The following is a 27536-nucleotide window of genomic DNA, read 5'->3' as shown; positions in this document are numbered from 1 at the left end:
TTCCATTTATGCTGTTCATCCCTCTTGTGCTTCGTTCTCGCGTGGCGCGCATTTCTCCCGCCCGGGAAATCGGTCCGTGTCTGAACATCAACTTCGGTCCAGACATGGACCGGTCTTCTCTCGACGGTGACCAGGGGAAAGGCGTTTCCAGAAGGCCGGTGGATCTCTTACAAACGAGAGGGGGTGTAATCTACAATGGCCACTGTGGTGGGAAGGAACCTCGCACTTGGAAGTGCAAGGGTTGGGGCTTTATATTTATCGTTTGGTCTCGACTTCTCTCTCTGCAAGTTTCAGAAGAAAGTGGACTCCAGGTAGAGTCCTGCAAACCTTGTTCTTTACCGCAATAATAGACCTTATTATTCTTCTTATCTTTTACTCAGACAATGGGTAACTACGACGACATGGGGAGAGGGATCAGTGAACAGCGATTGGAAGACATTTTTGACGAGAGAACCAGGTATGCTTATGTTTTTTTGGGATGCATAGCCTATCCTTATAGAACTGACTGTCAGTACACGCGTAGGATCCAAAACCCACTGAGGAGAATCTCGAAGAACGACCTTAAAGCCCAAGTCCGCGTCTTTGTGAGTGAGCACGGGCTCACCCAAGACACCGATGTCTCCATTAAGGGCGCTCTCCTCGCTTAAAACCCAACTGAGTACGAGTCCATCTCTGAACTGGATGAAGAAGATCGTGTATTCCTTCGCGACGAGGCCAACCGCAAGTGGCACCAACCACGAGCTCTGTGGTCCACGATCATCATCTGCTCCATTGGGGCTACCGTTCACGGCTGGGATCAAGTGAGTGGACCATCCGTAAAAGTCAGAGGAAGTTAGACAGCCGGGGGTTTTTTTGGGTTTAGACTAGAAACACTGACGATTTCTCCAGATGGGAAGTAATGGTGCTAACCTGTCCTTTCCGAGAGCCTTTGGAATCGGCTCCGACAGTGATCGTGACCAGTGGATCGTGGGCTTGATCAATGCAGCACCCACCATTGCCCAGGCCTTCCTGTTAGTCTTCCCATCTTCTCTCAGCAGAGCCCCCGGCAAGGAGGTTACCTGTTGCTATCATCTAACGCAGGAGAGATGCATTTAGTGGCTGTACGGTGTCTGATCCCATCAACAACCTCGTCGGTCGTCGTGGGGCCATCTTCATCGCTGCTATTTTTGCTTTTGCCGCCTGTCTGGGCTCGGCCTTCACACAGACTTGGCCTCAACTTCTAATCTGTCGTCTCTTGCTCGGTATTGCGATGGGAATCAAGTCTTCAACCACCTCCGTCTATGCCGCCGAGAACGCCCCGGCCCGGATTCGTGGCGCCTTGACTATGACCTGGCAGCTGTATGTCGCCCTTGGCATCTTCCTCGGATTCTCGGCCAACCTGGCGGTGGTCAACACCGGTGATATCGCCTGGCGATTACAGTTGGGCTCGGCGTTCATCCCCGCCGTTCCGTTGTTGCTGTCAGTGCTTTTTTGCCCAGAAAGTGCGTGTTTTCCTCCCCGCTTGCCGCTGGGCACAACCGTATACGAGGACTCTCGCACTAATATTGTCTTGATTGTCTCTCCCCAGGTCCTCGATGGTACCTCAAGAAGGGCCGCTATGCCGACGCTTACGCATCCCTTTGTAAGCTCCGCTTTACAAAAGTCCAAGCCGCCCGGGATCTCTATATCATGTATGTATTGTACCTCAAAGAACAACAGACTCTCAAGTCTACTGAGCCCACGTTCAAGCGGTTTAGCCAATTGTTCACTGTTCCTCGCCTCCGCCGCGCCAATCTGGCAGCCGGAACGGTCATGTTGTCCCAACAATTGTGTGGTACGTTTGTTGACCTCTGTGTCCATGCTCTCCAATTAGCCACCTCTCTTCTCTATCGGTGCCTGTCGACATATCTCTGGTAGTCACGGGAAGCAGCGCGTACTAATCGTACGCTATATAGGTATCAATATCATCTCCTTCTACTCCTCTTCAGTCTTCGTCGAAGCCGGGATTTCCGAGAAGCAAGCATTGTGGGCTTCGTGGGGGTTTGGGGTGACGACCTTTCTGTTTGCCATACCCGCGCTCTACACGATCGACACCTTCGGGCGGCGCTCACTGCTGCTAGCCGCATTCCCACACATGGCCTGGACGCTGCTGGCCGCTGGCCTGTGCTTCCTCATTCCTGGGGACGGGTCATCGCGGCTTCCAGCCATCGCCCTGTTTATCTTCCTGTTCGCGGCGGTGTACGCCCCTGGGGAAGGACCGGTATGCTACCCGTACGCGGCCGAGGTCTTCCCGCTGTCCCACCGCGAGCTGGGCATGTCGTGGGCGGTCTTCATCAATGCGCTGGGCTCCTCGATCCTCTCACTAACATTCCCATGGATGAAGAAGGCGTTCACACCGACTGGCGCTTTTGGTTTCTACTTCGGCCTCAATGTTATCGCCTTTGTGATGATCTTCCTTTGGGTGCCAGAGACCAAGGCCCTAGCCCTCGAAGAATTGGACGACGTATTCTCCATCTCTACCCGGCGTTTCATCAACTACCAAGCCAAAGAGGTGATCCCACATGTCTGGAAGCGCTGGGTCCTCTGGAAGCGAGACGCCAAGCTGCGGCCTCTACGATTTCTCGGAGGTACCGGTGGTTTCGCCTGACCACCTGGGCGATTTTACCTCGTCGAAGTTGGATGACGGTGCAGCGTAAACTCCAGATTGGACCCGAGAAATTCTTTCTTTGCTTACCGAAATGTGGATGGGACTTGAGGGGGAAGAAATGGGGGAAAAACATGAAATCATTCGACATCTATATAAATTTTTTCAATCTTTTTTCTTCTAGGTTCCTTTCCTTGTCCGTTCTGCTGGCGATACTGGAACGCTATACATACCCTCTCACACAGTCGCTTTATTCACTGAGCCCTTGGGGGCTTTTGTAATTATGCTTACGACACGAAACCAGATGACATCTTGTCCTGACACCTTGTGTGGAATTCACGAAGTACCCTATTAGTAGATCTGTCAACCCAAGGAGGAATGCACGCGGACCACTGCCAAAGGCTCGGCCTATGAATATCCTGTCAGTGCATCCAGACAACCAGATGTACCTCGTCCTTGCGCGCTCTGCATCCTCCCAGGGCAGATCAGCATAACATGAGTGCCGCGCTCTAGGTTTTAGGTAGTGCACTCAGCAGGAGGAGTTGACGAGTAGCAGGGCAAAAAAAGGCAGTGTAGTCTGGTCCTCGCAGAAAGAAAGGGAACAAAATAAGTAGCCACACCGAAGAAAACGGTGTCGTTCGAGCACGCCTTCTTAACCCTCCCCGGAACCCCCACCGGACTGATTATCACCTCGGAGAAGTCGAAAGGCCCCGCCAAAAGCACGGTCCGAGTCCAGGCCCTCCACCCCACAATATAGTAATATATATAGTACCCCGCGCAATGTATCACACAGACTGGAGCACATTTCTCATCACGAAAGGCGACAATTAGACAGAAACCCATGGATTCTTCCGAGCAACAGCAAGAACAACCACCACTTTCTCAGATGCGAAATCCGGGCTATTTCTTGCATGGTCCGGGAGTCGCCAAGATTGAAGACCAGCCAATACCGGTATTATTAGATCTCACGACGTGCTCATCCGGATTCGATTTATAGGCGTTTGTGGAAGTGACGTGAGCTTGGCCCCTCTGCTTTTCTCACATTTTCCCATCCTCCCCTGGCCTGCCTTGAAAGACTAGTGAGGTGGGGGAAGGTTCTTTATATTTCGAGTGCTAATATATGACCCGACGCTTCTTGATCGCAACATAAAGGTGCACTTTTGGCAACATGGTGGCATTCAAACGCGTGTGGTGACTCCTCTGGTGATGGGCCACGAGGCCGCGGGGACGATCGCCGCTGTGGGTGCGGCGGTCACCAGCGTCGCGGTGGGTGATCGAGTTGCCATTGAGCCAGGCCACCCATGCCGGCGGTGTTCCCCTGGTAAGACTGGGCATTACAACCTGTGTGCCGCGGTGAAGTTTGCCGCCGCCCCGCCGGACGTGCACGGCACGCTCACCAAGTTCTGGAAGGCGCCCGAAGACTTTGTCTACCGGCTCGCGGACGAGACGGCGAGCCTTGAGGAGGCGGTGCTGCTCGAACCCTTGGCCGTCGCTGTTCATGCCGTCCGCATTGCAGCCCTCCAGCCCGGCCAGACCGTCGTGATCACGGGCTGCGGCACCATTGGTCTCTTGTGCGCCGCTGTCGCCCGCGCCTTTGGCGTCCAACGGATCCTCCTCCTGGACATTGCGGAGGCCCGCGTGACATTTGCCCGCGCCTATCTGGATAGCAGCAACGGGGTGCCAGGGGGTTCGCAAGTGCAAACGGTGGTGGACACGCATCGCATGGATGCCACCGTCTCGTCCGAAGAGACCGCCCGCACCGTAGCGCATCGGTTTGGTCTACAGCAGCAGGAGCAGCAACAACAACGGGAGGGAGGAGCGACAGATGAAGAGGCAGCGGTGGACGCGGTGATCGAAGCCTCTGGGGCCGAGGCCGCCATGCAAGTGGGAATATATCTGGTGAAACCGGGTGGCAGCTATGTGCAGACCGGAATCGGCCAACCCAAACCTCGAATCCCCATGCTCGCTTTGTCGGAGAAAGAATTGCGAGTTTCTGGCTGCTTTCGCTATGGATCCGGCGATTTCACCCTGGCCATGGCACTGTTATCGCAGAAGTCAGTCCAGCTGAAGCCGTTAATCAGCAGCATCACGCCATTTGAACAGGCTCCCACGGCGTGGGAGAAAACGGCACGCGGGGAGGGAGTCAAGGATTTGATCGAGGGAGTCCAGGACTAGGCCCGGGAGGGCTTCAGAGCTTTGATACATGTAGCCTGGGCGCATGGAATTACTAGATAATCAATTTTGAATCTATCTATCAATCGAATATGATAAGAAGAGACGGTGGATCTATTTTCAATTCTGTCTGTCCATCTTTTCGTTCATAGAGGAAAAGACATAATATAACAATTAGACAGTAACGGGAAACAAGGGGGCCGATCTTGCGGATGGCGGCCATCTTAGGTAAATATTGTTTAAGTATGAGGCTGTGAGGCGTGAAAGCAAGGTATCCACCCATCCGGCGGTTACTAATACTATACCTTTAGTTCCTGCCAGATGGTTGCATAAGGGGATTTGGCACAGAAAGTCGCGCAAGGCAATATATGTATATTAAGATGAAAACATTAATACCCGCCATATTCGGAGGATAGCTCATGGAAGGAGAATGAAACCCATAGGCATTCCTATACTTCTTTACAGACTTTTCACTGCGGCGGTAACATGCTCTCAACAGCGGCATACCACTGCCTCAAGGCCTCGGCGATATCCAAAGCGTGATACTGCAGATCATAGAACTCCGCGGGCAGCGGGTTCGCCGTGGAGGACAATGTGCTCCGCCCCCACATGGCTGCGTCCAGGACGTGGCGAAGCTGGCGGGCCAACGGCCATCGCTGTCCACACACAGTCAGCGCGTAGACCAAGAAATGGGTCTTGGACGGTATCTCGGTTCCGATCCGGTGGTGGTAGGCGATGGAGAAGCGACCGAAAATAAAGATGCTGTAGATGATGAGCGGATTGATATTCCCGAGGATCGCATCGCTCGCATTGCGGAGGACCTCGGCCATATGATTGCAGCTTTGCTGACAGCGATCGGCTGCGTGCTTCCAAGGCTGTGGAGAAGCTACGGCCAAGGCGCTGTCGCCGTCGCCGTCGCCTTCCCCGGCAGCTGTTGTGCCGGACGGGGACGCCACTGGGATCAGGTAACGCTGATACAGCGAGATGATGGCGCTATCGACGGTGCATTGGATGAGAATGGTATTGGGATGCTGAGCCGGCGACGAGTCGTTGGTGGTGGATAAGTACGAGTAGAGATCGGTGTACGGTGGTGTGTTGACTGTGAGCACGCGCTGAAAATCCTGCTGCCACTCCAGTAACTGCTCATCCACCCTCATACAATCGCTCCGGCGGGCACTTGAATGAAGCTCGCCCGCCGCCGCGTCAGAGGTAGACGGTTGGCTGTAGTACGATTGTTGGAGAAAGTGGTGGACATGCCACAAATCGCGGGTGACCAGGCGGACAAACAGCGAGAAGCAGGAGGGGGAGTCCGCACCCCCAAAACGGTACATGGCGATCAATGACTCCGGAAATCCCCAGATATCGTCACTACACGGCAGGTTCGCCGCCAGCTCGGGCTTGGAGACTCCTAGGTTCCAGGCGACCCCCAGAGTAGATACCGAGTCCAAGGCTTCGGCCGCCCAGAAGGCCCGGATTTTTTCTTCGAGTTCTATCGCGGTGGCCGGCACGGACAACATGCGCGGAGGAGCCTGAGAGGAAGGAACGCCGAAGTTTTGACAATTATAGGTGACGGGGTCGCGCAATCCAAGCTGAGTGCCCATCCTATGAGAATGTAAGGTCGGAGGCGAACATATTGAACTGTGAATGAATACGAGGGCTACTTCTCTGGCACGTACCTCTTACATAGTGCCATCAGGTCCCAGAACTCGGACAAATTCCCATCGCCGTATTCCGCAATGCTTACCATCAGCAGCGCCTGTAGATTTTCCATGCACAGGTCATGCATTGCAGATACCAATACCTCCTGCCGGAACTTTTGTGACCATTGCCTTCTTTGAGCTGCAGTTGACTTTGCATCGGGACTGGCATCGGACAAGATAACCGCCGCCATGGCTTGCAGTCTGGTGCGCAAAATGTTCGCGCCTGTGGAAGAAGCCCACTGCTGGCAGTATTCGACCAGGCTCGGCTGGTGCAGTATAGGGAACCAGGGATGGTATTTCTCGAACCAGATCGCGCAGTATTCCACCGCCATAGCGTGGGTGAGTTCCAGATGCTCGGCTACCAGCCCGGGAGGGTTACCGCTGTCAACTGCGAAATCACCACCCTGAGCCAGGCTGCCAGATATCGAGTCTCCGGACGGAACTTGGGAGGCAGACTGCGGGACCTCCGGGACCCCAGGGAGGGACGATGCCCTCTCATCCGTTTCCAAACATGGCGAAGGTACGACGTCGGCGGAGAGCTGGGGAATACACCGCCAAACCTCCTGTTGGAAGCATTTGAATTGAGTTTCAAGCTGCGCTGAGTCCCATTATCAGCCCTTCTTTCTGTCTCTCACATGTCTTCAGACAGTTCTCCTGCCAGCACACCCACGATATTAAGTACCAATACGCTGTTCCAGATGCGAAACATAGCCGGCACGTAACCCAGACTTCCGGGGCGGCGTATATGCGCAATCCAAGTCGTACTTCTGACAAAAGCTACATGTTGGCCGCTGCCGGTCGCACTTGGTTTTACGCTGGCGACACACGAGGCATCTCAAATCCAGGTCAGTCACAACCCGTAGGCGGATAGGCCGTCACATCCGGGCCTGGAAGATGGGGGTTCTTACGCCGATGCCGATGAGCCATGGGTCGTCGGCGGCACGATTTGGGGCGATTGTGACATGCTGGTAAAGCTGAACTGCGCATCTTTCCTGAGGTGTTGCAGTCAGAATTCAGGAGGATATGGAATTGCACGTCCCTCATCCCCGGAACCCCGCATTTGGACGGGCCGTCTGTCAGCGAACAGCCTCGGGGTTCACCTCTTCATCGGCCCAACAATGGCCCATGGTGGCTGCATTTCCCCACCAATAGGGCCAGTCTTGGTGAAAGGCCATGGTGGTGCATAGTTAATTAGTAGTTGTTCTCTTATGTCATCATCTCCATCAATGAGGATCTAGGCATCCTTGCGTCGGTCTAAGGTTCTTTTCCAGTAGCTCCAGGCATGACTTGAGGGACAGGCAACAGGGCTCTTAATATTCTCTTTGAAATAGAACGCTGTATAACAAGGTTGGAATAGTTAGAAGGATAAAGTGTAGATAGTCCATTTCAAATAAGTCTGAACTATATATATACATACATCACACCCACCCATATATATATAGATATATGTACATGTATATGGTTGAAGTTTTGATATCCAGACTTACTGAAATCTTTGAATATTACTATCTTTATTGATTGAATGTTGAAAAATCATAAGCCTTCTCTACGAAACCATCAGATATAAAAGCAAGATATGACCATCATGATCACTATATATTTGTCTGTCCGATACTATTGGAGACTGGGTGTCGGTATGGTGCGTGTATAAAAGTGTTACTTGTAGAGGATCTGATCGATTGAACCTACTATGGATGATAAGTAAGGCGAGAAGGTGCGCGTCTATTCATGTAGTATCTAGCTGCCCTCATCTTGGCTCTTTGTGGACAGGCAACCTACTTCGAAGTGTGTTAAGCCGTCTGCCCTGTACAAAAACACCGAAGACAGGAGGGCATTAGGCGGTCCCGGCTTCTCCTGACCCAAATCAACCCCGCTCGTATTCTCGAGTCGCATAATACCCCTCGGTCACCCCGCAGGGCCTTTAGTTGGAGGCGATGGTATCATTCTGGATCATAACATGGCCTAGAGGTGTGGGATCTACCCTAGCCAGCTATGTTTGGGCAAGGCTGTTCTTACCGTTTCGTCGGCGTTTTGAATAATTATTCAGCTCCGAGGCCTCCTTCCAAATTGGTCAGGATATGTAGATAATAGCTAGTAGGCGTATCCGAGCAGCCAATGTGATTGACATACTCTATTTTGGACGGCCTTATTGGGGCTATCGGACGAGGCCGGCTTTATCTCGAAATTTGACCAAATCCCGATGTGGCTACGGATACAGCCAAAACTGGCCACCCGGCGCTATTTGTAGACAGGCACATACGAGTCTCACGTTTTGTATCAGAGCCGGACCAGTAAAACCAGGTATTGTTGGTGATGGCCCTGCGAATAGCCAGTTCTTTGTGTACCCACATAGTTCGTTCAAGTTTATCACACGCTTACCAAGGTTTACCCTCCTTTCAGGGCGAGAAAGAGAAGGAGGAGTCTGGAGAAGAAACTACTCTGCAACTAGCTCAGATGTTCCCTACTTTTCAGATTACACTCATTCTGCACCCTCGCCAATGTACAACTAGCGAACAACAGAGACTGTCATTGAGAAAAGGCGTGTTGATATGCGACTAGCTGACTACGTATTCTATACTAACATGCTAAGGTTACATTAGCCGGAGGCTTTCTCTGGCGCATCTTAAGCAAATTGCCGTAGAGGATGAGGAACATCATCATTACAAGCTAGGAATTGCACTTCTATTGCCTCGTCAGCTGCTACCTAATATAATGGGACTAGAGTAGGAACCTGTATACTCATTGTTTAATTGAAAAGGGCTGGACCGCGCTCAATAACATTGGCTACTACCCCACGCGGCCCTTTGCTGCAAGGGAAGTAGCTCGTGTCGAGGGTTAGTTACATATCAACGGAAGAGGATGTCATCAGGGTTTGTGGCAAATAGCCAAGGTCGAATAACCCCAGGCCTTCCAGATAATCCCTATAGCTGTCTACTTAACTTCTTAATGATAAATTCCATATCTGCTACGGCAGGATATCAACTACAGACCGAAATGTTTCTCCATCACTCCGTACTCGGGAAAGACCCTTCCCAAAAGAGCACTGAATCGGCATTCCTGCTTGGTCTAAGGCGGCCTTTTGCGGGTGACGATTTCCACAACTATGTATTATAACATTGTTAGACAAATCCGTACCTCATTGGCTCCTACGCACTGTTAGCATGATCCGCTAAGCTTATAGCTCAAGGATCGGCCCGCATGACTCGAGGGTGGCGGAGATGCATGGTCGGCCTGTTTTGTTCCCCTTTTGAGAGAAAACTTCTTTCATACTCAGTATACTAGGCTCTTGATAAATCGTAAATATCCTTTGACTGCTCTCCTGACTTCTTAAACCGATGTACACAAGACGCCATTGATTCCAACGTCATTAGTTTACACCAAGCTCCTATACAAATGACTGCTGCACATGCAGATGTAGCTGCATTTGACGACCGTTGATAGAGCTCGCTGATCATCCTTGACCTGACAAATACGAGTGTGGCAAACGTACCTCTACAAACAAGGATGTAAGCACTAATTTCTCATTGCCATCTTGTTTGATTTTTGGTTTTGCCGCTAACGTTAAGCACTTTTCCTAGAATCGCAGTTGTTCTCCGCACTACTTGGTGGGGTACTTACATCTAACTTGGTTTGCTCGGCGCAGGTAGCAGTCCGACACGTGCCTAACGTGCAGATAGCTGTTCTTCCTACTATGGCAAGACTGCTGAGCTTCTCGGCCTATTGCTCATACCACAGACAAAATGGAACTCTATAGGCCTTTTTACACTCATTGCGTCCATTTTCATGGCCAAGGCCGCCAGTGCGGCTGTGAGCGACCGCCAGTAGCAATTGATATACCCTCCGAGTGGTAAGTGGACCCGCCCACACGGGTTTAATGCGTCAAAATCGTGGCAAGAAAAACATACATTCATCCTGGGGAAGATTTGGGATATGGCAGGGCTGTGCGTCCCGCTGCAATCTTTGGTCGAAGTGTGGTTTGATCATCGATGTCGCACAGGTCATGTGTGTGGAAGATTAGTGAGGGATAGTGTAAATACATTTCTACACGATCTCATTATATTCGTAGGAGCTATATAGTTAGCCTGATAGAAATCACTTCTGGTTGTGTCTCACTGAATATAGCCTCAATTGCTCTATTCTATATGACAACTGATTAGCCATTGACTAATGGCTCCGGCATACCGCAAACTGTGTTTACGAGATGTCGCTATCAAAGGCTAGCTTCCATCCGATCGCTGGCTGGTCGGCAGGACAGAAATGGCAATTGATTCGAGCACTAAAAGTGGGATAACTGTAGGAGAAGAGATAGCTGCTGTAATGATCATAGAGGTTAGAGGGAACGACCAGCAGGATGAGTTGGTTGGGGAGGGAGTCAAGGAAAAGGAACATGATCTAATAACATCATAGTTAGCTGTATACTATTGGTCAACAATAATAAATCGCCCGTTATTATGTGTACAACATCTTTCAATTGGCGATGTTATATTAATGAACCATTTTTTGTCAAGATTCTTCAGTTTGATTTCCCATGTTTCATTTTGCTTTGGTCTTTTTCTTTTTTCTTTTTTCTTTTTGGTTTCTCAGTAGTTATGGGTATGCTGGTGACGGACCGCTGCTAGTTGACCTACTAGTGAGGCGGACCATTTCCTGGTCTTTTCAGCTGAACAACTTATGCCTAATATGGTTTAAGTCATACATGAAAATGGCTCTTCCACTCCTTTCCGTATTCCCGAGCAGGTGCAAATGCAAATCGTAGCTGTGTTGGCCACAGTACCCACCCCCCGGCTGAAATTGCAGATCATCGTCTTGTACGCTATTATAGCCAAGATATCACAGTCACACTGCAACTAAAATAACAGTCAGCAAATCACATCCTACCTCAATGAGCAGTTCATCAATTACACTAGAGTCCCAAGGCGGCATAAACATAGACCGGACGACTCTTCCCTGCGACATCATTCGTGGAATTAGATACCGAGCAAAGGAACTGACTCCTTATCGGGTGGTATAGGTGTGTTCTGAGCATAAAACACCAGTCGGATGATCCCAAGTCTAGGGTGCGGCTGAACTTTGGAGTAACATATTCGTTTTCAGTGCAGATGCATTTGTTGAGTTCATTTTGGTCAAAACGGACAACACAGAAGAGTATATCCAGCTTGTCATGCCGAGTAATAGAAGGGGGATTGTGTAATGTTGTTAGGATGAAAAATTCAAAATATCTACAATTACATAGCGTATCTGCACCGAGGGAATGTATAGCTCCTCGACCTACCTGCCATGGCCCATGAAGAAAGTGCTCATCTCATCATGGATCCCGAATTAAGCATTAGACCGTAACCTATTGGAAAGCGTCATTCACTACTAAGCCATATAGATACTCCACTGATCTGCAACGGAATTTGATATCTGACCGAGATCGGGGCACTTACTACTTGGCTAATCAGGATCTATTCCAAAGTGCTTCTTCTACATCTGCAGGTGCATCAAGACAGCTCTGGGGAGTATCACAATCACATCACATAGACAGACCCGGAGCACAACACAGCCCGATCGATAGCTCGTCACCTTCCACACCCAATTTTGGACCTGGTTTGTTTGGACTAAGAAAACCATGTCGACGCCGATAGACCTATTACAGAAACCAATTTAGGGAAGACGAGCATGGTATTCAAAGATATATAAACAGGACGAAGTCCCCCTCTTCTCTCCTCCAACGCAGCGCTCAACCTCGGATATCCTTGTTCACTATGAAGTTTTCTGCCACTGCTCTAGGTCTGCTGGGCCTTGTCCCATTGGCAGTTGAGGCTTCAACAACATCGCGGACTCTCTCCCCCGCGTATCCTCCTGGCCACAATGCTAGTGACCCAGCGCATTTGTCTCCAGCAGTCACGCAGAATCTCCACTTCCGCGAGAATGGGAAAACTGGTGGGACTTTCATCTCTTATTCATAAGGTGAATACTTTTACTGACTGAATCGTCATTCAGAAAACGACACGTCCTCCTTTGGCCATATGGTCTCGAACTTTAATCACCCCACAGTCGTTCTTGACCATTCCTTGCACATTTCCAGTGTCACTTGTTCCCCAGGTGAAATGAACATCTGCTTCGAGTCTGAGGATGCCGAGCGTCAGGCCAGTGAAGAGTGGAACCTAAGCCAAGCGCCCCTTATCCTGGCGACCTACCACTCTGGCTGCGGTGACTACTCGAGTGGTGCACGAAGCTATTGGAATGTGTCCGCGATTACCTTTCAATCGGGACAGCGATGCGCGCGTGCCAGTGTGACCGAGGTGCCGCTCGAGGAGGCGGCCAAGGACTTCGACCTGGCATTCGGCCATTACCAAACCGCAAATAATGAGGGAGTAACTCGTCGCAGCACAGGAGATACGATGATCGCCTCAAGCAGCACTGAAGACATTACCGACGACCCGGAAGCGCTTTCTGACTTCTTTGGCATCGAGATCACAGAGGACTACACCGAAGTGCCGGAAGCCGAGCCTCTCCAATACAACGGCTCTGCAACGATTGAAAGGAGGCAAGTACTTCATCGAAGATGGGACCCCATAGGTTGGATTAAAGAGAAAGTTACGGTATGCGTCTCCTCACAGTCACTTATCGTCAGAGGTCGAAGGAATAAAGGCTAATGAATACCAGCAAGTGGAAGAAGCTGTTGTGGAAGGCTATCATAAATATGTTGAGCCGGTCGTCAAAAAGGTTGTCGATTTTGGCGAGAAAATTGGCAACTTGATCCAGGATGCTCTGGGTTACGAATGGAGTCTTGCAGCATCGGTCAGTCAGAGCTGGAATATTGGTGGCAAGGGTACTCAGAAGGTTCCCACCACGTCTGGTCTGTTTGGCGAAGGCGAGGGCCTAGTAATTGCGGCCAGTGGCGTCTTCCCGGGTGAGCTGAGCTGCGAGAACTGCTACGCCAAGGGTGATGTGTCCGTCTCTGGTCACATTGGATGGAGCATCAGTGATGGCCTCAAGACAGGCTATCTCAAAGCCGGCGGGTCATGGGACTCGCAATTGGCGCTGGCCATGAAGCTGCAGGGCCAGAAGAAGATTGAGGGATACAAGAAGCAGCTGCTGTCCAAGAATCTGGTCAACCTTGAGATCCCCGGCGTCATCAGTATCGGGCCTGAAGTATCCCTCAGTGCCGTCATCGATATCTACTTCCAAGCCCAGGCAAACGTCCTCATCGGTGGCCGCTTTGAGGTCTCCTCGGGTGAGGCATACTTGGACCTAGTCAGCACGGCGAACAATAAGCTCAGCGGGTTCAACACCAAGTTTACGCCCATTTCCAAGTTCGACGGGGCCGAGGCGACGGTAACTCTCGATTTTGGCCTGCCGCTTGGCCTGGAGTTCGGCATAGATTTGCTCAATGGCAAATGGAAACGTACCGCCGGCATCTTCGACCAGCCTTCATTCCAGGTCGTTGGCAAAGCGCCATCATCGGATTGCAGTGGCATTGATGTCAACCTGGTAGTGCAGAACTACTTTTACCTTAGTGTGGGCAGTCTCTATGACTATTCCATCGACCTGCGCGAGCTGTGGAGCAAGCCTTTGGGATGTGTCGGGTAAGCTGACTATGCATAGTATTTGGGATAGCAGATTATAGGCTAACTCCATATCTTCAGGACTTCCCAATCGTCCAGCAAGGTGGCTCAAAGGTCTTTGACTGGCGAGAAGCTCACCATCGAAGCCCGCCAGTCCAACACCACCCTCGAGGATCCTGGACAAGCTGTCAACGAAACCTTCGGCAACGGCGGCAGCTCATCACAGCCTCCGACATTGGTTCCTGTCGCCGTGAACGAGACCGCTGTCGAGCCTGTCACTGGTTTCTCCTACAAGCTGGTCTCGGATATTAACGAGACGGCCATCATGATCTCGGGCAAGGAAGATCGCATCTACCTCGCCCCGTATGGTGACCCAGATGCCAGTAGCGGCGCTCCTTTTGCCGTGGAGGCTGAGGCCTCCGAGTCGGTGCTTATTGGCGACGTTTTTGGTGGATACTTCAACTACAACCCCACCGAGATGAAGCAAGCCGGAGTTAGCAACCTCCGCTCCTCTAGATTGACCAATATCCCGGTCGGTTCCAAATTCATGTGAGTGCAATCCAATCCGGGTGTCCATATTTCGATGCTAACCAACATAGCGCTCTGGCTGAAGTCCCTACTGAAGAACTTGGCAAATCCTCGGGTATGTACGTGGGGGTGGATGAGGATAACTTCTACGCCCTTGTCGCATGCAGTGTAATCGACATGGGGACTCGCGTATATGTGGCCAACGCCAGTACCAATGCGGTGGATAAGTTGAACAACAACGAACTCGCGGATACTGTGGTCGGTGGTAATGTTCGCGGGTGCCAATATGTATATTTGACATCTGGTACGAAGGGGTTGGTTGTGATTTGAGTAGGTCTCAATCTCAAGAACCCACCTCCTAGTACTTTTGTTTTCTCAATGTTTTGTTGGCTTCCATGTTCATAGTATGTTACCTTACAGTGATAATCGCAAGGTAGGGTTAACTTCAATGGCAATATGCTCATGAACCGTCGGGCTATGCGTTAAGTAAAATAATATTCTTATCTGGCGATAGTGTAGCTCAAGTGAAGACATTTATATATGTTGCATTGAAGACATCATCAGTACCCTCCGCAAGTAGAAGTCAGCAACCATCCTCGCTAACATATATACCGGAGATCCTGAGTGGCCACATTCTAAATAATACTGTTTGCTATAAGTATACGGACAGGAAATTGTCAATGACAACTGGTTTTCTCTTCTCGATGGTCAAAGCCCTGATAGACGCATAACTCTATTCATCACACGACAACCCCATGGTTTCTATCCATCAGACTAACCATGCACCCTATTTTCAACGCAGTCTACCAGACCCTCAGCCCTGTGCACCTCCTCCCCACCTGGCACCTGAATATCACAACCAACGTTTCCCAAACTCTTCTGTATCCGGTACCTCCATCTCCATTTTCCGCAACACTGCAACTTCCACGTGCCCTTGACCCGGTTCTGTAGCAGGACATGTTTCAAAATCTAGCACATGCCCCCCGCGTTGTTTATCATTTGACAAGAAATGAAGGTGAAAACCCGGCACTCCGAGGCCTGCCATGTACTGGGGCGACCAGAACCCGAAGAGTGTGCCTTCGATCGGCCCGAGCTTCGAGATGCTTTGACGCGCAGCACAGGTGGCCAGAGTTTCTTTAGTGGAGGTGCGCTTGGGAATGACGCGGATGGTCAGGGAGGTAAAGGTGGTAGTCAAGCGGATGGCGAGGGGGTGGTTCTTCTTCACCTCGAGGGTTTGAGAGAAGAGGTACGAGGATAGCACTTGGGATGTTAAGGGGTCATAGGACCGGGGTAGCGGAATGGAGTGGGTGGGTTGGAAGGTGGTTAGCATTGCGAAGGGAATCCGCTCTGTGGGCGCTGGGGTGCGCACGGTGGAAGCTGAATTCTCTGCTGTCGTGGTGGTAGTGGTGCTGTAATTAGAGGGGAAGTGGTAGACCTCCGAGTCGAGGATGATGATCTCTCCGTCGAGGTCAGAGATGGTGCCGATGCCGCAGGTACCGTAGTTGGCTAAAGAGGAGGCAAGGAGACCGTCGGCGCAGATGCCATGCATAAGGGCACTAATCGTGTTGTATTGATATAAGGTGTTTGGGGACATGGTGATGTTAGTGAGATGAGTGGTGGTAGTTCAAAAGACTGAGAGGTGAGATGGTGGAAGAAAGTAGATAAATCGACGGCTTTGTGGCCTATACGTCTTTGTAGACGCCTGAAAACAGCTATCTCTTATCCGGTTTATCAGAGCCTTTATGTGATTGAACTGGGAATGGTGGATGACGAGTCCGGTTTACTGATTCGGTGCGGTGCAGGTGCATGCCAATCCGTGACATAATTTGGAGGGTGGAATGTACCGATTCGAAATCCTACTCTCGCCGTCTCAATCGTTGCGCATGTCGAGCGAGAAGTTTCTGGCGTCATCAATCAGGATACACCCTCGATCGGACCATGGTATCTGAGCTCATTTCTCGATCATGAGGGTGTGACATATGCAAGGGGGGTCCATGAGGAGGGGCCTCCACTCGTTCCAGACTTGTCTCAGGCTACACAAGCATTGCTATATCGTCATCGTCTTATCAAGTCAATATTCGAAAGTTCTTGAATGACCATCACCAACAGTGCTCCTGTTGGATATAAAGGCAGCATGCAATCTGAAAGTCCATCACAACTAACTCCCACAGATTCAGGATTCAACAATATGACTCGCACGAACGGTCCACAACTTACTGGCAGCGAATATATCTGCGAAGAGCTCGCCCGTCGGGGGGTCAAACATGCCTGTATACCTATCCTCTCACAGTTCATTCAAGCCTTGCTAACACAATACCCAGTTGGCATCCCTGGTGGCGCAGTCCTCCCTGTCTTCGACCCACTTCACAGCCAACCCCCCTTTGCCTTTATTTTGACCCACCACGAACAAGGCGCGGGCCACATGGCCGAGGGCTATGCTCGCGTCTCTGGCAAACCGGGTGTAGTACTTGTCACCTCCGGGCCTGGCACCTCCAACCTCGTGACCCCGCTGTTGGACGCCCTGATCGACGGGGTTCCCCTCATTGCCATCTGTGGCCAGGTGCCCAAGTCTGCGCAGGGTACCGGTGCGTTCCAGGAGATTGATACCATTGCCCTTGCGCGGACCTGTACAAAATGGTGCGGCATGCCGGAGCGGGTGGACGACCTGCCCGCGTATATCGCCAAAGCCTTTGCAGAAGCTACCAGTGGCCGGCCTGGGCCGACACTGCTGGCTATTCCTAAGGATATTGCCAAAGCACGCTTCACTCCTCGTGAGATACAGCATGAATTCAACAATACGCTTCCCGTACCAGTTGCACCTGGAGAAGGACTAGATGAGGTCACTCGGTTAATCAGCATCGCAAAGCAGCCCGTCATACTCGTGGGTCATGGTCTCCTCAACGTCCCACATGGGCCTACCCTCCTCGAGCAACTCGTTAGGGCAAGTCCTATTCCTGTTGCGACTACCCTCCTGGGCACGGGAGCCTTTGACGAACTAAACCCGTTGGCGCTGGGCATGCTAGGCACGTACGGAACTGTCCCTGCTAATCTGGCAGTGCAGAATGCAGATCTGGTCCTGGCGCTGGGGGCACGACTCGACGAGCGTGCTGTTGGGAATTCAGATGCATTTGCACCCGTGGCGCGCAATGCGGCAAGGGAAGGGCGCGGCGGGATTGCCCACTTTGATATTTGCCCCCAGAACATTGGGAGAGTGGTCGAGCCGACAGTGGCGGTGGAAGGGAATCTCGCAGAGACACTACCATCATTCCTCCACCGGCTAGAGACACAACCCGTGAATCAACGAAAGGAATGGTTGGACAGAGTGCAGCAGTGGAAGACGAAGTATCCGCTTGCATATCAGCCTCCTAAGGGAAAGGGGCGGTCGGACAGGATCATGCCCCAGGAGGTGATTGCAGAGTTGGATAGACGCACCAGCCACATAAAGGACTCGACGATCGTGACGACTGGGGTAGGACAGCACCAGATGTGGACGGCGCGGTACTTCCGTTGGCGTAGGCCACGGGGACTGGTCAGTTCCGGAGGTTTGGGGACGATGGGCTTTGGGCTACCGGCTGCGGTGGGAGCGAAACTAGCCTGCCCAGAGTGTACAGTCGTCAATGTTGATGGGGATTCTTCCCTGTGTATGACAATGCAAGAGATCTTGACCGCCGTGCAACACCGTATAGAGATCAAGGTGATCGTGTTGCGAAATGAGGAGCATGGGATGATCCAAGAGATACAAGCAGCGAGTTTTGGTGGAAGGATTACGCAGGCCGATCAGCTAAATCCCAACTTCGTCCAGATGGCGGAGAGTATGGGTGCGAAGGCGCGGCGATGTATGTGTTCCGAGGAGTTGGGCGAGGGCATCGAGTGGTTATTGAAGACGGAAGGGGTGGTCCTGTTGGAGGTTCTGGTGGAGAGGAGAGTGCCAATGGTGCCTAAGGTGGTAGAGGGTAAAGGCCTGGAGAGCATTCTGGATGGTTTGGATGACTCTGAATAAGCGTGGGAAATTCTTTCAATGGTTCAGACCTTCTCTATGGCTGTTGCTCGATCATGCTGGATGTCACTTATTCTCATATGGATAGTTAAGCACTTCGTCTTACTACATATCAAAGGGATCTCGGATGGCAGTAAGTTACAGAGAATGTCAACTTGGTTAATAAGTTTTGTGAGATTTGCACCACGCTATTCTATTTTCTAGACTCCATTATTTTGCCAGAAACCCATCGATAAACTTGATGATCTGCTGCGCCAAAGCCTGAGGCTGGCTCACAAACGGCATGTGGCCGGTCTTAAAGTCCACAACATCCCATTCTACCTTGGACTTCTCCAACCACATATCCTGCAACGAGGAAGGGTTACAACAGTCGTCCAATGTCCGCACATACGCTCTCCTACCATCGAATGCACTCTCCGCCCAGGCTGGGGCAGTGGCGGGCGTTTCAAAAGCCCGGAGCGCGTGTGGGAGCATCACCTTATTCAATTCTGGCTCCAGGGCACGGTCGCAGTCATTGTAGAGAACCTCCATTGCCGGTTCGATGACTGCAAGACCCTGAGATGGCTGGGAAGAATTATCAATACCCTGTGGTTCTCATCGCGATTGTTCTGGGGAAACCGTACCTTGTCGACTTTGATAAAAGGAGGATAAGCACCGCCTACCGCAGTGAAGAGAGACTCTCCCTCAAGTGTAATATTGCCTGCCACGTAAATCAGGCCGACGATGCCAGTTGAATGACCTTGGGCGTTTCTGGTCCCCTTTGCAAGTTCTTTGGCTGCGCCACCTGCAACAACCCCTCCGTATGAGTGTGCGATGATGACGATGTCTCTTCCCTGTTCATTCAACAAAGGGAGTAACACATTATCGCGCAAGTGAGCGATATCCTGGGAAGAGGACACTGTGGTCGGATCAGAGGGGTTGCAACTGGGGTATGATCCCGGGTGTGTGGCGTATCCGGCTTCGGTCAGATACGGCAGCACTTTCTCGAAGCCTTGAGGTGTGCCGAAGGCACCTGGAACGATGGCAATGATCGGAAGGTTCGCCGGAGACATATTGAGAGAGATTCTGACTTGGAAAGTGGGTGGGGAGATTTCTATGTTGAATATGAGTCAGAAGAAGGAAAGAAAGAGAGGAAACAGTCGGAATTGCTACCAGGCGTAAGCTAAAAAAGGCGGAGTGGCAGACTTAGTTAGTGGTATCTCACTAAGTTGAACCACTAACAATTGCTAGTGATTAGTTAGTTAGTTATAGTCTGATTAACTAATCTTGGGAAACATAATAACTACATGATTCCTGACGTATTTCCAGTGTGGGCTGAGCATTAGGAGCTGTCCTTCCCTATCAGCCGCACGTCAGGTTGCAACGGCTACCTCCAAGCGTAAGCCTAAAATCGGAGGCGCAGTACCCCACCCACAAATCAATACACCTACATATCTGCCAAGTACGTAACAGGCAGGCGATAAAACCGTCTATTAGCATAGGTACTTGTAGGTAGGGTCTAACTGGTGCTAATTGGACACACCATGCTAGTTTCCTAATGTCCCTACCTCCCATTGACAGCCGCGGGTGGAGGTAATCAAAATTCCGACAAACGTTACAACTGGTTACTAGTTACTGCGGCATCCATAGCACGACGTGGGGGCCAAAGGAATTAACCTGCCGATATAAGGTGAGCATATTGTCAAATGTGAACGAAGAAATGCATAGAAATTATTGTTTTTATTATTTTATTTTCTAATCTCAAAAGGTAATCAGTAGAAACCTAGGAAGCATACCGTGGAGCTTGGAACGACAATATTGGTTTGATCAGAAGGCGGCAGGAGGCGACGCACGGCCGATATGCGCTGGTGTTCCAAATATGAGCCACTCGCTACGGGACAAAACGGTGGAGCTTCAGCTTCCTGTGCGCCAGTAACAGATGGTTCTTGGCTCTGTTGGGGGCTGAAATAGAGACAACCTTGAAGCCGCCTCGCCAATCGACAAGGATTTCGCTGATTATGCTATGCTATACCGAATCCGGGTCCGGTAGTGGAGATCTTTGCCGTCGAAGCGGACCGAGACCTTGAGGGCGCCCTGGAAGAACAAACCACCAAATTTCTGAATGGGCCAGTGCTTGGAAGCAGGTCTGTCTGTGTGGTATGTCCGCCATAAGGCCGAACGGCCGTAAATCCACTACGCCAAGGGCGAAACTAAGACGTGCGTACATTAGCGATGCCAAACAAACAATCATACGGTACACAATTAACAGATCTTCTTTATCTTCTTCCGGCCTGGAGAAACGGTTCAGTCCGAGACTGAACCACACGGAGGAGGAGAAAGAAAGAACCCCTGATCCGAGGAGGCGATAAACATGGGAGCCGGATCGGCGCGGGAAGCAGCGGGTGCAGGCAGCCCTCCCCACTCGGCAGCGTCCCTCCGCAGGACATGCGCACAAGATTCCGTGTATTGGCATCTGCTACACCGACCTAGAAGCTACAAAAGATGTTTTGAAGCCTGAAATCTGTATACTAGCCCTTGACTTCCGGTACTGCCGCTATTGTCCTAGTTGTGCTTCTAACTGATGTCTCACAATCTGACCTCCCGTCTGCTTCTATGATACATATAGCACCTCCAAGGGTAAGAGAGCTTACTACCGCAGGTACGTGGATGTCGTTAAGCGTAGGATTGGATTCCACCGCGTCCCGGCGGCCAGTTTCTTTAGGGGAATTGCACTTCGCCAATAGCTCAGTATATTTATGACTCCGTGCATTAGCGCGCTGTCGTGGGTGAATTTGAGGCCTTTTAGCCTATCTGGTCACGAATAGTAGGCAGAAAAGAGAGGTTTCGAATTTGTGTACATTGAGTATGAAGTGGCTGACCTGTCGGGGGTTAAATTTCAAATATGGGCACCTACTTATTTTTCTCCTTCTCCTTCTCCTTCTCTAACAAGTCCCACACATCTACCAGACAGGCTGTGGTATAGTCCTCATCCAGAACCTCTCTCTTCCACGTCTCCTTCGACAGAGCATCACCGAGAAACAACGCAAGGTCGACACCTTCACCGATGCCACAGTCCATACCATTGTAGGGACCTTCACACGACCCTGGCCGGACGGGGTCATGGAAGAAAATGATCGGAGAATTCGGCGGATGATAGAGAGAATCTGCTGAGTAGTAGTCCCCCCACCAGTCGCTGTCAGGGCTCCTTTTACATTTCGCGGTAGCGTCATCCACGGCTTTTGAAATGTCGGTTTGGAAGTGTTTGTTCAGGGAACAGTCGGCTTCCATCTTCAGCGCGTGGCTAGCGTGTTTGGTCAGCCACCACAGCTTGGGGTCTTCACACTGGAAGCCGGGCATCATAAAGTCGTGGGCGAACTCTTGTTGAAAGATTGCAGGTGCAGCGCGCATCAAATCATCCCACGTCCATTTATATCCTGCCACTATGCAGGACCGTAGACATTCCTCAAACAAATCTGGTCTCCTGTGAGCGAGCCTCTCATAGGTCGTCGAATTCGCGACATTTGGAAACCAGATGAGGTCTGGCAATAGTTTTCCAGGAGTGTTGGCAGTGAGCCAAGACAGATCGTTGGACATGATGCGGCGGGCGTTGATTGCGCGCCTAATATTCATCTGGGTTCGATCTTGCGGATGCTCAGGGATCTGTGTATTCCACCATTTGGCAAAGAATGGATAATGATAGATACCGTGTACCACCATGGCCCACTCATGTTCAAGCATCCGAGGCCGTCGAAGCCGTGCGTACCGATCGATGTCTCCATTGTATGCGGCAACATGAATGAGCTTGTCCTTGTCGATTAAAGGGAGATTTGTAGGCAGAGGGTTATATAGCAGTGTGACATACTCCTCGGGTGCGTCCGGGGCCTTGCTATCATGATCATCTATGCCCCAGTCTTCCGTGATATTGAAATACGGGGGGTGGCGACAATATTCATTCCATGGCGGGGCGTTACTTTTGAAATCGCGCGGCCCAGAATACTTCGTTCTGGCCGTAAGGCTCGCGTATACCGCAGTATCCCCATTTAGAAATGCGATTTGACGTGCTGCAATATTGACCGTCCGTGTATAGTCGTTCAAGATCTCAAACCTCACAGGCTGAGACATGATGTGCTGATAGATCTGTTGACTGCCATTGCTACCCCTCTGCATGCTCGCGTAGCCAGCCTCTTCGGCAACATGGACCTCTGGAAGTGGATCAAGCTCCATGTAGAGGTCAGCGTATCCTGCAACCGCACAAGCCCGAGCGACATGATACAGCATGTCCGGGTATCGTTGCACCAAAGCCCGCAACGTCTCCTCCGCCGGGACGTCTGGATACCAGATACAGTAAGGCACCTCCTCAGGCGACGCCATGGTCGGAATTACACCGCTCATGATATCCCGGGCGTTTAAGGCGCGTGTGAATTCCGACATGGTTCCACGGAGCTCCTGGGCGAAGCCATAGTGATGCCGTATGCCGCGAATGGTGCATAGTTGATGAACCTCTTCTTCGAATGTCTTTGGGATTCGGATCCCCTGGATGGCAGCCTTGCAATCTTCTTCGTCGTATTTGCCGACTATTCGCCTTCTTGCTTCTTCCAGCTCGTCTGGGGATAAGTCCAATAGCAGATCCATGGTGTTAATAACAACGAGATGCGGGGAATAAGGAGTTGTTAAGAAAAGGGCAAGAAGGTTGTGATTGAAGCAACCGATTCCCCTCAATGTAATAACTACTGCATCATTGCAGGTGGGGCGGCAGGACCAACAAGATTTGCTGATCTGAGAAGGTTTTAGGGGCTACAGAGTACGGAGTAGGTAGGGGTGGTTTCTCCACTGCGATGTCCTCCTTTCAGCTTTCACGTACCAAACTCGAGAACACAAAGGGCAAAGCACTGACCCCAAGATATGTCTACTCCACAGGTTCAACGCGCTCAGATGAAACTTACTAACAGCCACAAGGATCACCGGCGGCTTGGCGGATGAAAATCTTAATCAAACACTACATGCGGCCGAGGTGGATTTCGCAAGATCCCAAACAACTCCCACAGTCAGTCAACCGCCACTACTTGAATCACCGGGAAAGCTGCCTCAGGATGGAAGTATTGTTCTTTTCGGAAGTGTAAGAATGGGGATTATTGAACCTGATATCGTCCGTTCATTTTACGTAGTGATAGAGTGGCTGCAGAAACGAGGAAATGCTCGGAAGGCTCTGTACGAAGGGCACAACCACTGCAGGCAGAATCCGACTCCAATATCACATGGACAATCTGTGCCCCAGAATCCGAAGCTGCTCACCACGGATCGACGAACACTTGAACAGTAGTGGCACTTGGTCCCAATTTCAAGCCGGGGGGTGGAGGCTACTACAAACCCGCGTGACTCACAATCTCGTGCTAGTGAGATGCAGGGAGGGTGGGGTTGCGCCATTTAGTAGAGACACTGGGGCCTTCAAGAGACTTGCATCCCCAGTGCAATCACCAAGGTAACCTATGATCGTCTTGTTATATCCGAACGGTAAGAAAATTTGACGGTGGCGCCCTCGACCGAGGCTGTTGAGATCTGCTTCCGCCTCAACTGGATCATCTGCCTTCAAGCCTGTCCCGCGCGCCTCAAACCATTGGCAGTATCTTGAGGGACCCTGAGAGGCTCAACTCGTGTCTTCAATATGTCAATCTCATCAGAGACTCTTGTGATTTTCATACTAGGCATAGTAATACCTACCGTGTGGCCAACGTGTTCGACCCTTATCTCCCGCACCGCACATTCCACTTGAAAGCCATCAACGGTCGCATTCCGGTCCAGGTTTCAGATGGCAGCCGGCACCCTGTACCCATCGACATCAGCTGCCCACATCTTGCTCCGCACTCTACACGCTAACATGCTCATATTGCAGTCATTAATGAAGCCCACCGAAAGAAGGTCTGGGATGGTATGCTACCACCATATATTGATATGTAGGGGTCGGTATCGCGTCGCTGTTCGGGACAGGGCAAGTATATGTTTTCATTTAACCCTAGCCCAATGGATATCGCTCCCACAGGGGTAAATGCTACTGCTTCCAGGGATAATGTTATTGATATTATCTAATTCACGTGCGCGGTCTATGGACAACTCGCTTAATTATATCCGCTTCGATGATTATTGCATCCAGAATAGTCTAAGACTATCTTATGGGATACTATGTTTCACGTGCATGAGTCTGGCGGTTAAACCAAAGATAGGAGAGATACTTGCTTGGTTGAGGTGGTGGTAGTACTACGAGTAGGTAATTTCCTTCAAGTTATATGTTTGTCGGCTTGGTCAGCACTTTTCTATAGCGCATATATATAAAATGCACCACCCACTCATACAGTATGAGAGATTGCGTGGAGAAGAAGTTTTGTTAACTTTCTACGGTAGATTTCCAGGGCTGAATATTGCTTGTGAAGAAACCAAAGGCACCCAAAACGTTACACATGGAAGCCCAGGACGTACTAACTGACGTCACTCGGCTCCATTACTTATAATGCACTGATATATCAGTTGACCTTGAAGCAAATCCGCCCTTGGCGGCGACAGCAACAGTAATGCAACCAGAATGCTTGTATCCGAACGTAAGAAAGAAATTGGAAAGGAAAATTATGACCCTGTGCCCCCAACCTTGCTTTATTGGGCTCCAAGTAGGAACACGGACTATGCAACAATTTTAACCCCACCGCCATCGAACCTTTGCTTTAGACAAAGCGTATAGAAGAGTCCCGAACCCAGAGGAGTTTGAGACTGTCTCTGTGAGCTCACGGTTACATATGCATTCAACAGATGAACTCAAAATGATTGGTTGCTAGGCGTCTCTCACACTGACTGCATACTTGATAATGACAGTAATCATACCCAATTGTCCCAACGGTCAAGAGGAAACGAATTACGGCCCGATATTCTAAGCATCCTCAATCATGGTCACTTGGGCTTCCTCCTTTCCCTTCATGTCTCCAGGCAACACCATCACATCCCCGAACAGCTCATCCATCTGCTCCAGGGTCTTACCCTTGGTCTCCGGGAAGAAGAAGATATAGCAGATCATGGCGATGAGGTTAAACACAAAGAACACGTAAAAGTAACGGAAGCCAATGTTGGATAGCGCTGTAGGCGAGAACTGCGCGAACACCAGATTGACGGTCCAATTGGTGAAAGTGGTGATGGAATTGCCTTGGTTACGAATATCTACGGGGAAGATCTCCGCCGGGTAGACCCAGGAGATGATCCCCGGCGAGGTATAGAACAAGCTGAAGACGAAGTTCATTGCGACCATTGCCCGTAGTTGGTTGGTGTTGCTCTCGTTATAATGCTGGGACATGGCCGCATTGCACACCAGCGCTGCTGCCATGCCAGCTGCCGAGACGATCAGCGGACGGATCCGACCCACGCGCTCTAGGGCCCAGAGTCCGATGGTGCAATACACGATCGACAGGCCGCCGGAGATACCGATGATCATCAGCGTGGTGCGCGTCTCGATACCCAATGAGCTGTAGATGCGCGTTCCATAATAGTTGATGACGTTGATGCCCGACAATGGGCCAAAAGCCTGCACACCACAGCCGAGGATGAGACGACGACGCCAGGAAGGTTTGGTGAGGATGGAGGACCAGGTAATGGTATTGTTTGCGCGCTCCGCCTCAATGGTATCCCGGATCTCCTGATACTCCAGTTCGATGTACTGCGATTTCTCTGGGGTGCCATCACCGTGCAGGCGATGCAGGGTGGCCAGCGCCTCTTCGTGGCGGTCTTGTTCCATCAGCCAGCGAGGCGATTCTTGGAGAAACCAAACACCGACCATGAGAACGAGGCCAGGGACACATTGAAACGCAAGTGGAAAGCGCCCTGTAGATCGAAGTCAGACACCTGGTACACATGCGTCAGGAAAAAGACATGATCGGGGATAAACGTACATTGGAAGTCGGTAGTGTTGAAGGAACATCCATATCCCAACCACTGGGCAACCAAAGATCCCCAACTTAACATCCACTGCAGCAGACCGGACATCATACCGCGGGATGCGGCCTCAGCCATCTCACCGGCGTACATGGGCACGGTAGCAGTCAGCATGCCCACAGCCACACCTGCAATAAACCGACCGATGATGAGCATGGTCATGTTGACCGCTCCGCCCTGCAGCGCGCAGCCCACAATGGAGACGCAGGCACCGGCAAAGACGGACTTTTTGCGTCCCAGTCGGTCGCCGGTGAAGATGTTGATGATGGTTCCAAGGATAGCACCGCCTTGAAAGGCGGATACCACACCCCCGGTCACCGTATCATTGGGGTTGTTAAAGTATCTGATGAACTCGGTTTGGCCGATCGTCGAGGTAATGATACCACTGTCATATCCGAAAAGAAAGCCTATTTATTCGTCGGGGTTAGATTTATTGATCCATATATATTCAAGCTCGTGTCAAGAGGACGATAGGAGAAAAAGATGTCTACCTCCAATAGCCAAGAAGACAGCGGAGAGTAATGTTGATAGCTTGGCCATGATGGTCGTCTGGTCGGAGAGCTGCTTTTCAGGTTGCAAAAAAACCCTATGGGGAGGGCCGGTAGCGCCCTCCATCTATATACGAACAGCCAGACTATTGTCTCTCGCATAGTGGCGTCTGACCTGATTAGTATGCCCGGTTAATCCAAGAACGAAGCCGGGGTTGGGGTATAGGTAATATGGCTCACTTGCCGCCGCGGCAATCCGGGATCACTCATTCTGGGGTAAACGCGGAGATGGCTTCGGGAGACTCTGACCCGAAAGCATTCCACAGGGCTGTTAGAGACCCCATTATTTCTCAAGTTGGGCTAGAGTAGCTACTAGTCTGGTATCCATCTCTCTGGCCCATCTGGGGTGGTGAGCCCTAAGCGCGGCACGCCAGTTCGAACCGGGTTAAGCCACCAGCCAAGGCCACACACAAACCTCTTGAACTCGGATATCCCGAGCACCATTTGATACATACCTCCAGGATAACCACC

General features: G+C 51.1%; 9 protein-coding genes across 9 annotated transcripts; 4 read left to right on the top strand and 5 right to left on the bottom strand.

The window, feature by feature from the left end:
- Positions 1–383: 383 nt before the first annotated feature.
- ASPBRDRAFT_79593 (uncharacterized protein) lies at positions 384–2735 on the top strand (the record flags this gene model as incomplete). The annotated part of the gene is made up of 7 exons (XM_067629459.1): positions 384–457; positions 524–617; positions 660–800; positions 889–1010; positions 1096–1481; positions 1568–1813; positions 1935–2735. The coding sequence occupies 7 exons, from the start codon at positions 384–386 to the stop codon at positions 2624–2626; spliced, it is 1755 nt and encodes a 584-aa protein (XP_067473128.1). The 3' UTR covers positions 2627–2735.
- A 774-nt stretch (positions 2736–3509) lies between these two features.
- Positions 3510–4837, top strand: ASPBRDRAFT_667180 (uncharacterized protein; the record flags this gene model as incomplete). The annotated part of the gene is made up of 2 exons (XM_067628777.1): positions 3510–3575; positions 3776–4837. 2 exons carry the CDS (start codon positions 3510–3512, stop codon positions 4796–4798), a joined length of 1089 nt encoding a protein of 362 aa, XP_067473127.1. The 3' UTR covers positions 4799–4837.
- Positions 4838–5265: 428 nt separating this feature from the next.
- Positions 5266–7503, bottom strand: ASPBRDRAFT_70156 (uncharacterized protein; the record flags this gene model as incomplete). Its single annotated transcript, XM_067629059.1, has 4 exons — positions 7404–7503; positions 7178–7329; positions 6472–7093; positions 5266–6397 (listed from the first exon to the last, which is right to left on the bottom strand). The coding sequence occupies exons 1-4, from the start codon at positions 7457–7459 to the stop codon at positions 5266–5268; spliced, it is 1962 nt and encodes a 653-aa protein (XP_067473126.1). The 5' UTR covers positions 7460–7503.
- A 4739-nt stretch (positions 7504–12242) lies between these two features.
- On the top strand, positions 12243–15029 carry ASPBRDRAFT_211903 (uncharacterized protein; the record flags this gene model as incomplete). The annotated part of the gene is made up of 5 exons (XM_067621945.1): positions 12243–12420; positions 12481–13082; positions 13147–14069; positions 14130–14597; positions 14648–15029. 5 exons carry the CDS (start codon positions 12243–12245, stop codon positions 14904–14906), a joined length of 2430 nt encoding a protein of 809 aa, XP_067473125.1. The 3' UTR covers positions 14907–15029.
- Positions 15030–15348: 319 nt separating this feature from the next.
- Positions 15349–16170, bottom strand: ASPBRDRAFT_189662 (acetolactate decarboxylase; the record flags this gene model as incomplete). Its single annotated transcript, XM_067620169.1, has 1 exon — positions 15349–16170. The coding sequence occupies one exon, from the start codon at positions 16168–16170 to the stop codon at positions 15430–15432; it is 741 nt and encodes a 246-aa protein (XP_067473124.1). The 3' UTR covers positions 15349–15429.
- A 594-nt stretch (positions 16171–16764) lies between these two features.
- ASPBRDRAFT_139235 (thiamine pyrophosphate-binding protein) lies at positions 16765–18576 on the top strand (the record flags this gene model as incomplete). Its single annotated transcript, XM_067619072.1, has 2 exons — positions 16765–16846; positions 16898–18576. 2 exons carry the CDS (start codon positions 16765–16767, stop codon positions 18574–18576), a joined length of 1761 nt encoding a protein of 586 aa, XP_067473123.1.
- A 204-nt stretch (positions 18577–18780) lies between these two features.
- ASPBRDRAFT_211901 (esterase/lipase family protein) lies at positions 18781–19756 on the bottom strand (the record flags this gene model as incomplete). Its single annotated transcript, XM_067621944.1, has 2 exons — positions 19197–19756; positions 18781–19137 (listed from the first exon to the last, which is right to left on the bottom strand). Exons 1-2 carry the CDS (start codon positions 19623–19625, stop codon positions 18784–18786), a joined length of 783 nt encoding a protein of 260 aa, XP_067473122.1. The 5' UTR covers positions 19626–19756.
- Positions 19757–21066: 1310 nt separating this feature from the next.
- Positions 21067–23232, bottom strand: ASPBRDRAFT_49416 (uncharacterized protein). The gene has a single exon (XM_067626332.1). It carries the CDS (start codon positions 23182–23184, stop codon positions 21463–21465), a length of 1722 nt encoding a protein of 573 aa, XP_067473121.1. The 5' UTR covers positions 23185–23232; the 3' UTR covers positions 21067–21462.
- A 2140-nt stretch (positions 23233–25372) lies between these two features.
- On the bottom strand, positions 25373–27057 carry ASPBRDRAFT_164612 (sugar porter family MFS transporter; the record flags this gene model as incomplete). Its single annotated transcript, XM_067619537.1, has 3 exons — positions 25373–26406; positions 26475–26924; positions 27009–27057. The coding sequence occupies 3 exons, from the start codon at positions 27055–27057 to the stop codon at positions 25466–25468; spliced, it is 1440 nt and encodes a 479-aa protein (XP_067473120.1). The 3' UTR covers positions 25373–25465.
- Positions 27058–27536: the final 479 nt, after the last annotated feature.

Source organism: Aspergillus brasiliensis, assembly GCF_001889945.1.
Source record: "Aspergillus brasiliensis CBS 101740 unplaced genomic scaffold ASPBRscaffold_27, whole genome shotgun sequence".
NCBI classification, from domain to species: domain Eukaryota; kingdom Fungi; phylum Ascomycota; class Eurotiomycetes; order Eurotiales; family Aspergillaceae; genus Aspergillus; species Aspergillus brasiliensis.
Note: the sequence above shows the minus strand (reverse complement) of the source record. Positions and strands in the feature narration are given on the sequence as shown.

Excerpts from the sequence above, each read along its gene's own strand:
- ASPBRDRAFT_49416 (XM_067626332.1), bottom strand. The coding sequence starts at position 23,184 with ATGGATCTGCTATTGGACTTATCCCCAGACGAGCTGGAAGAAGCAAGA.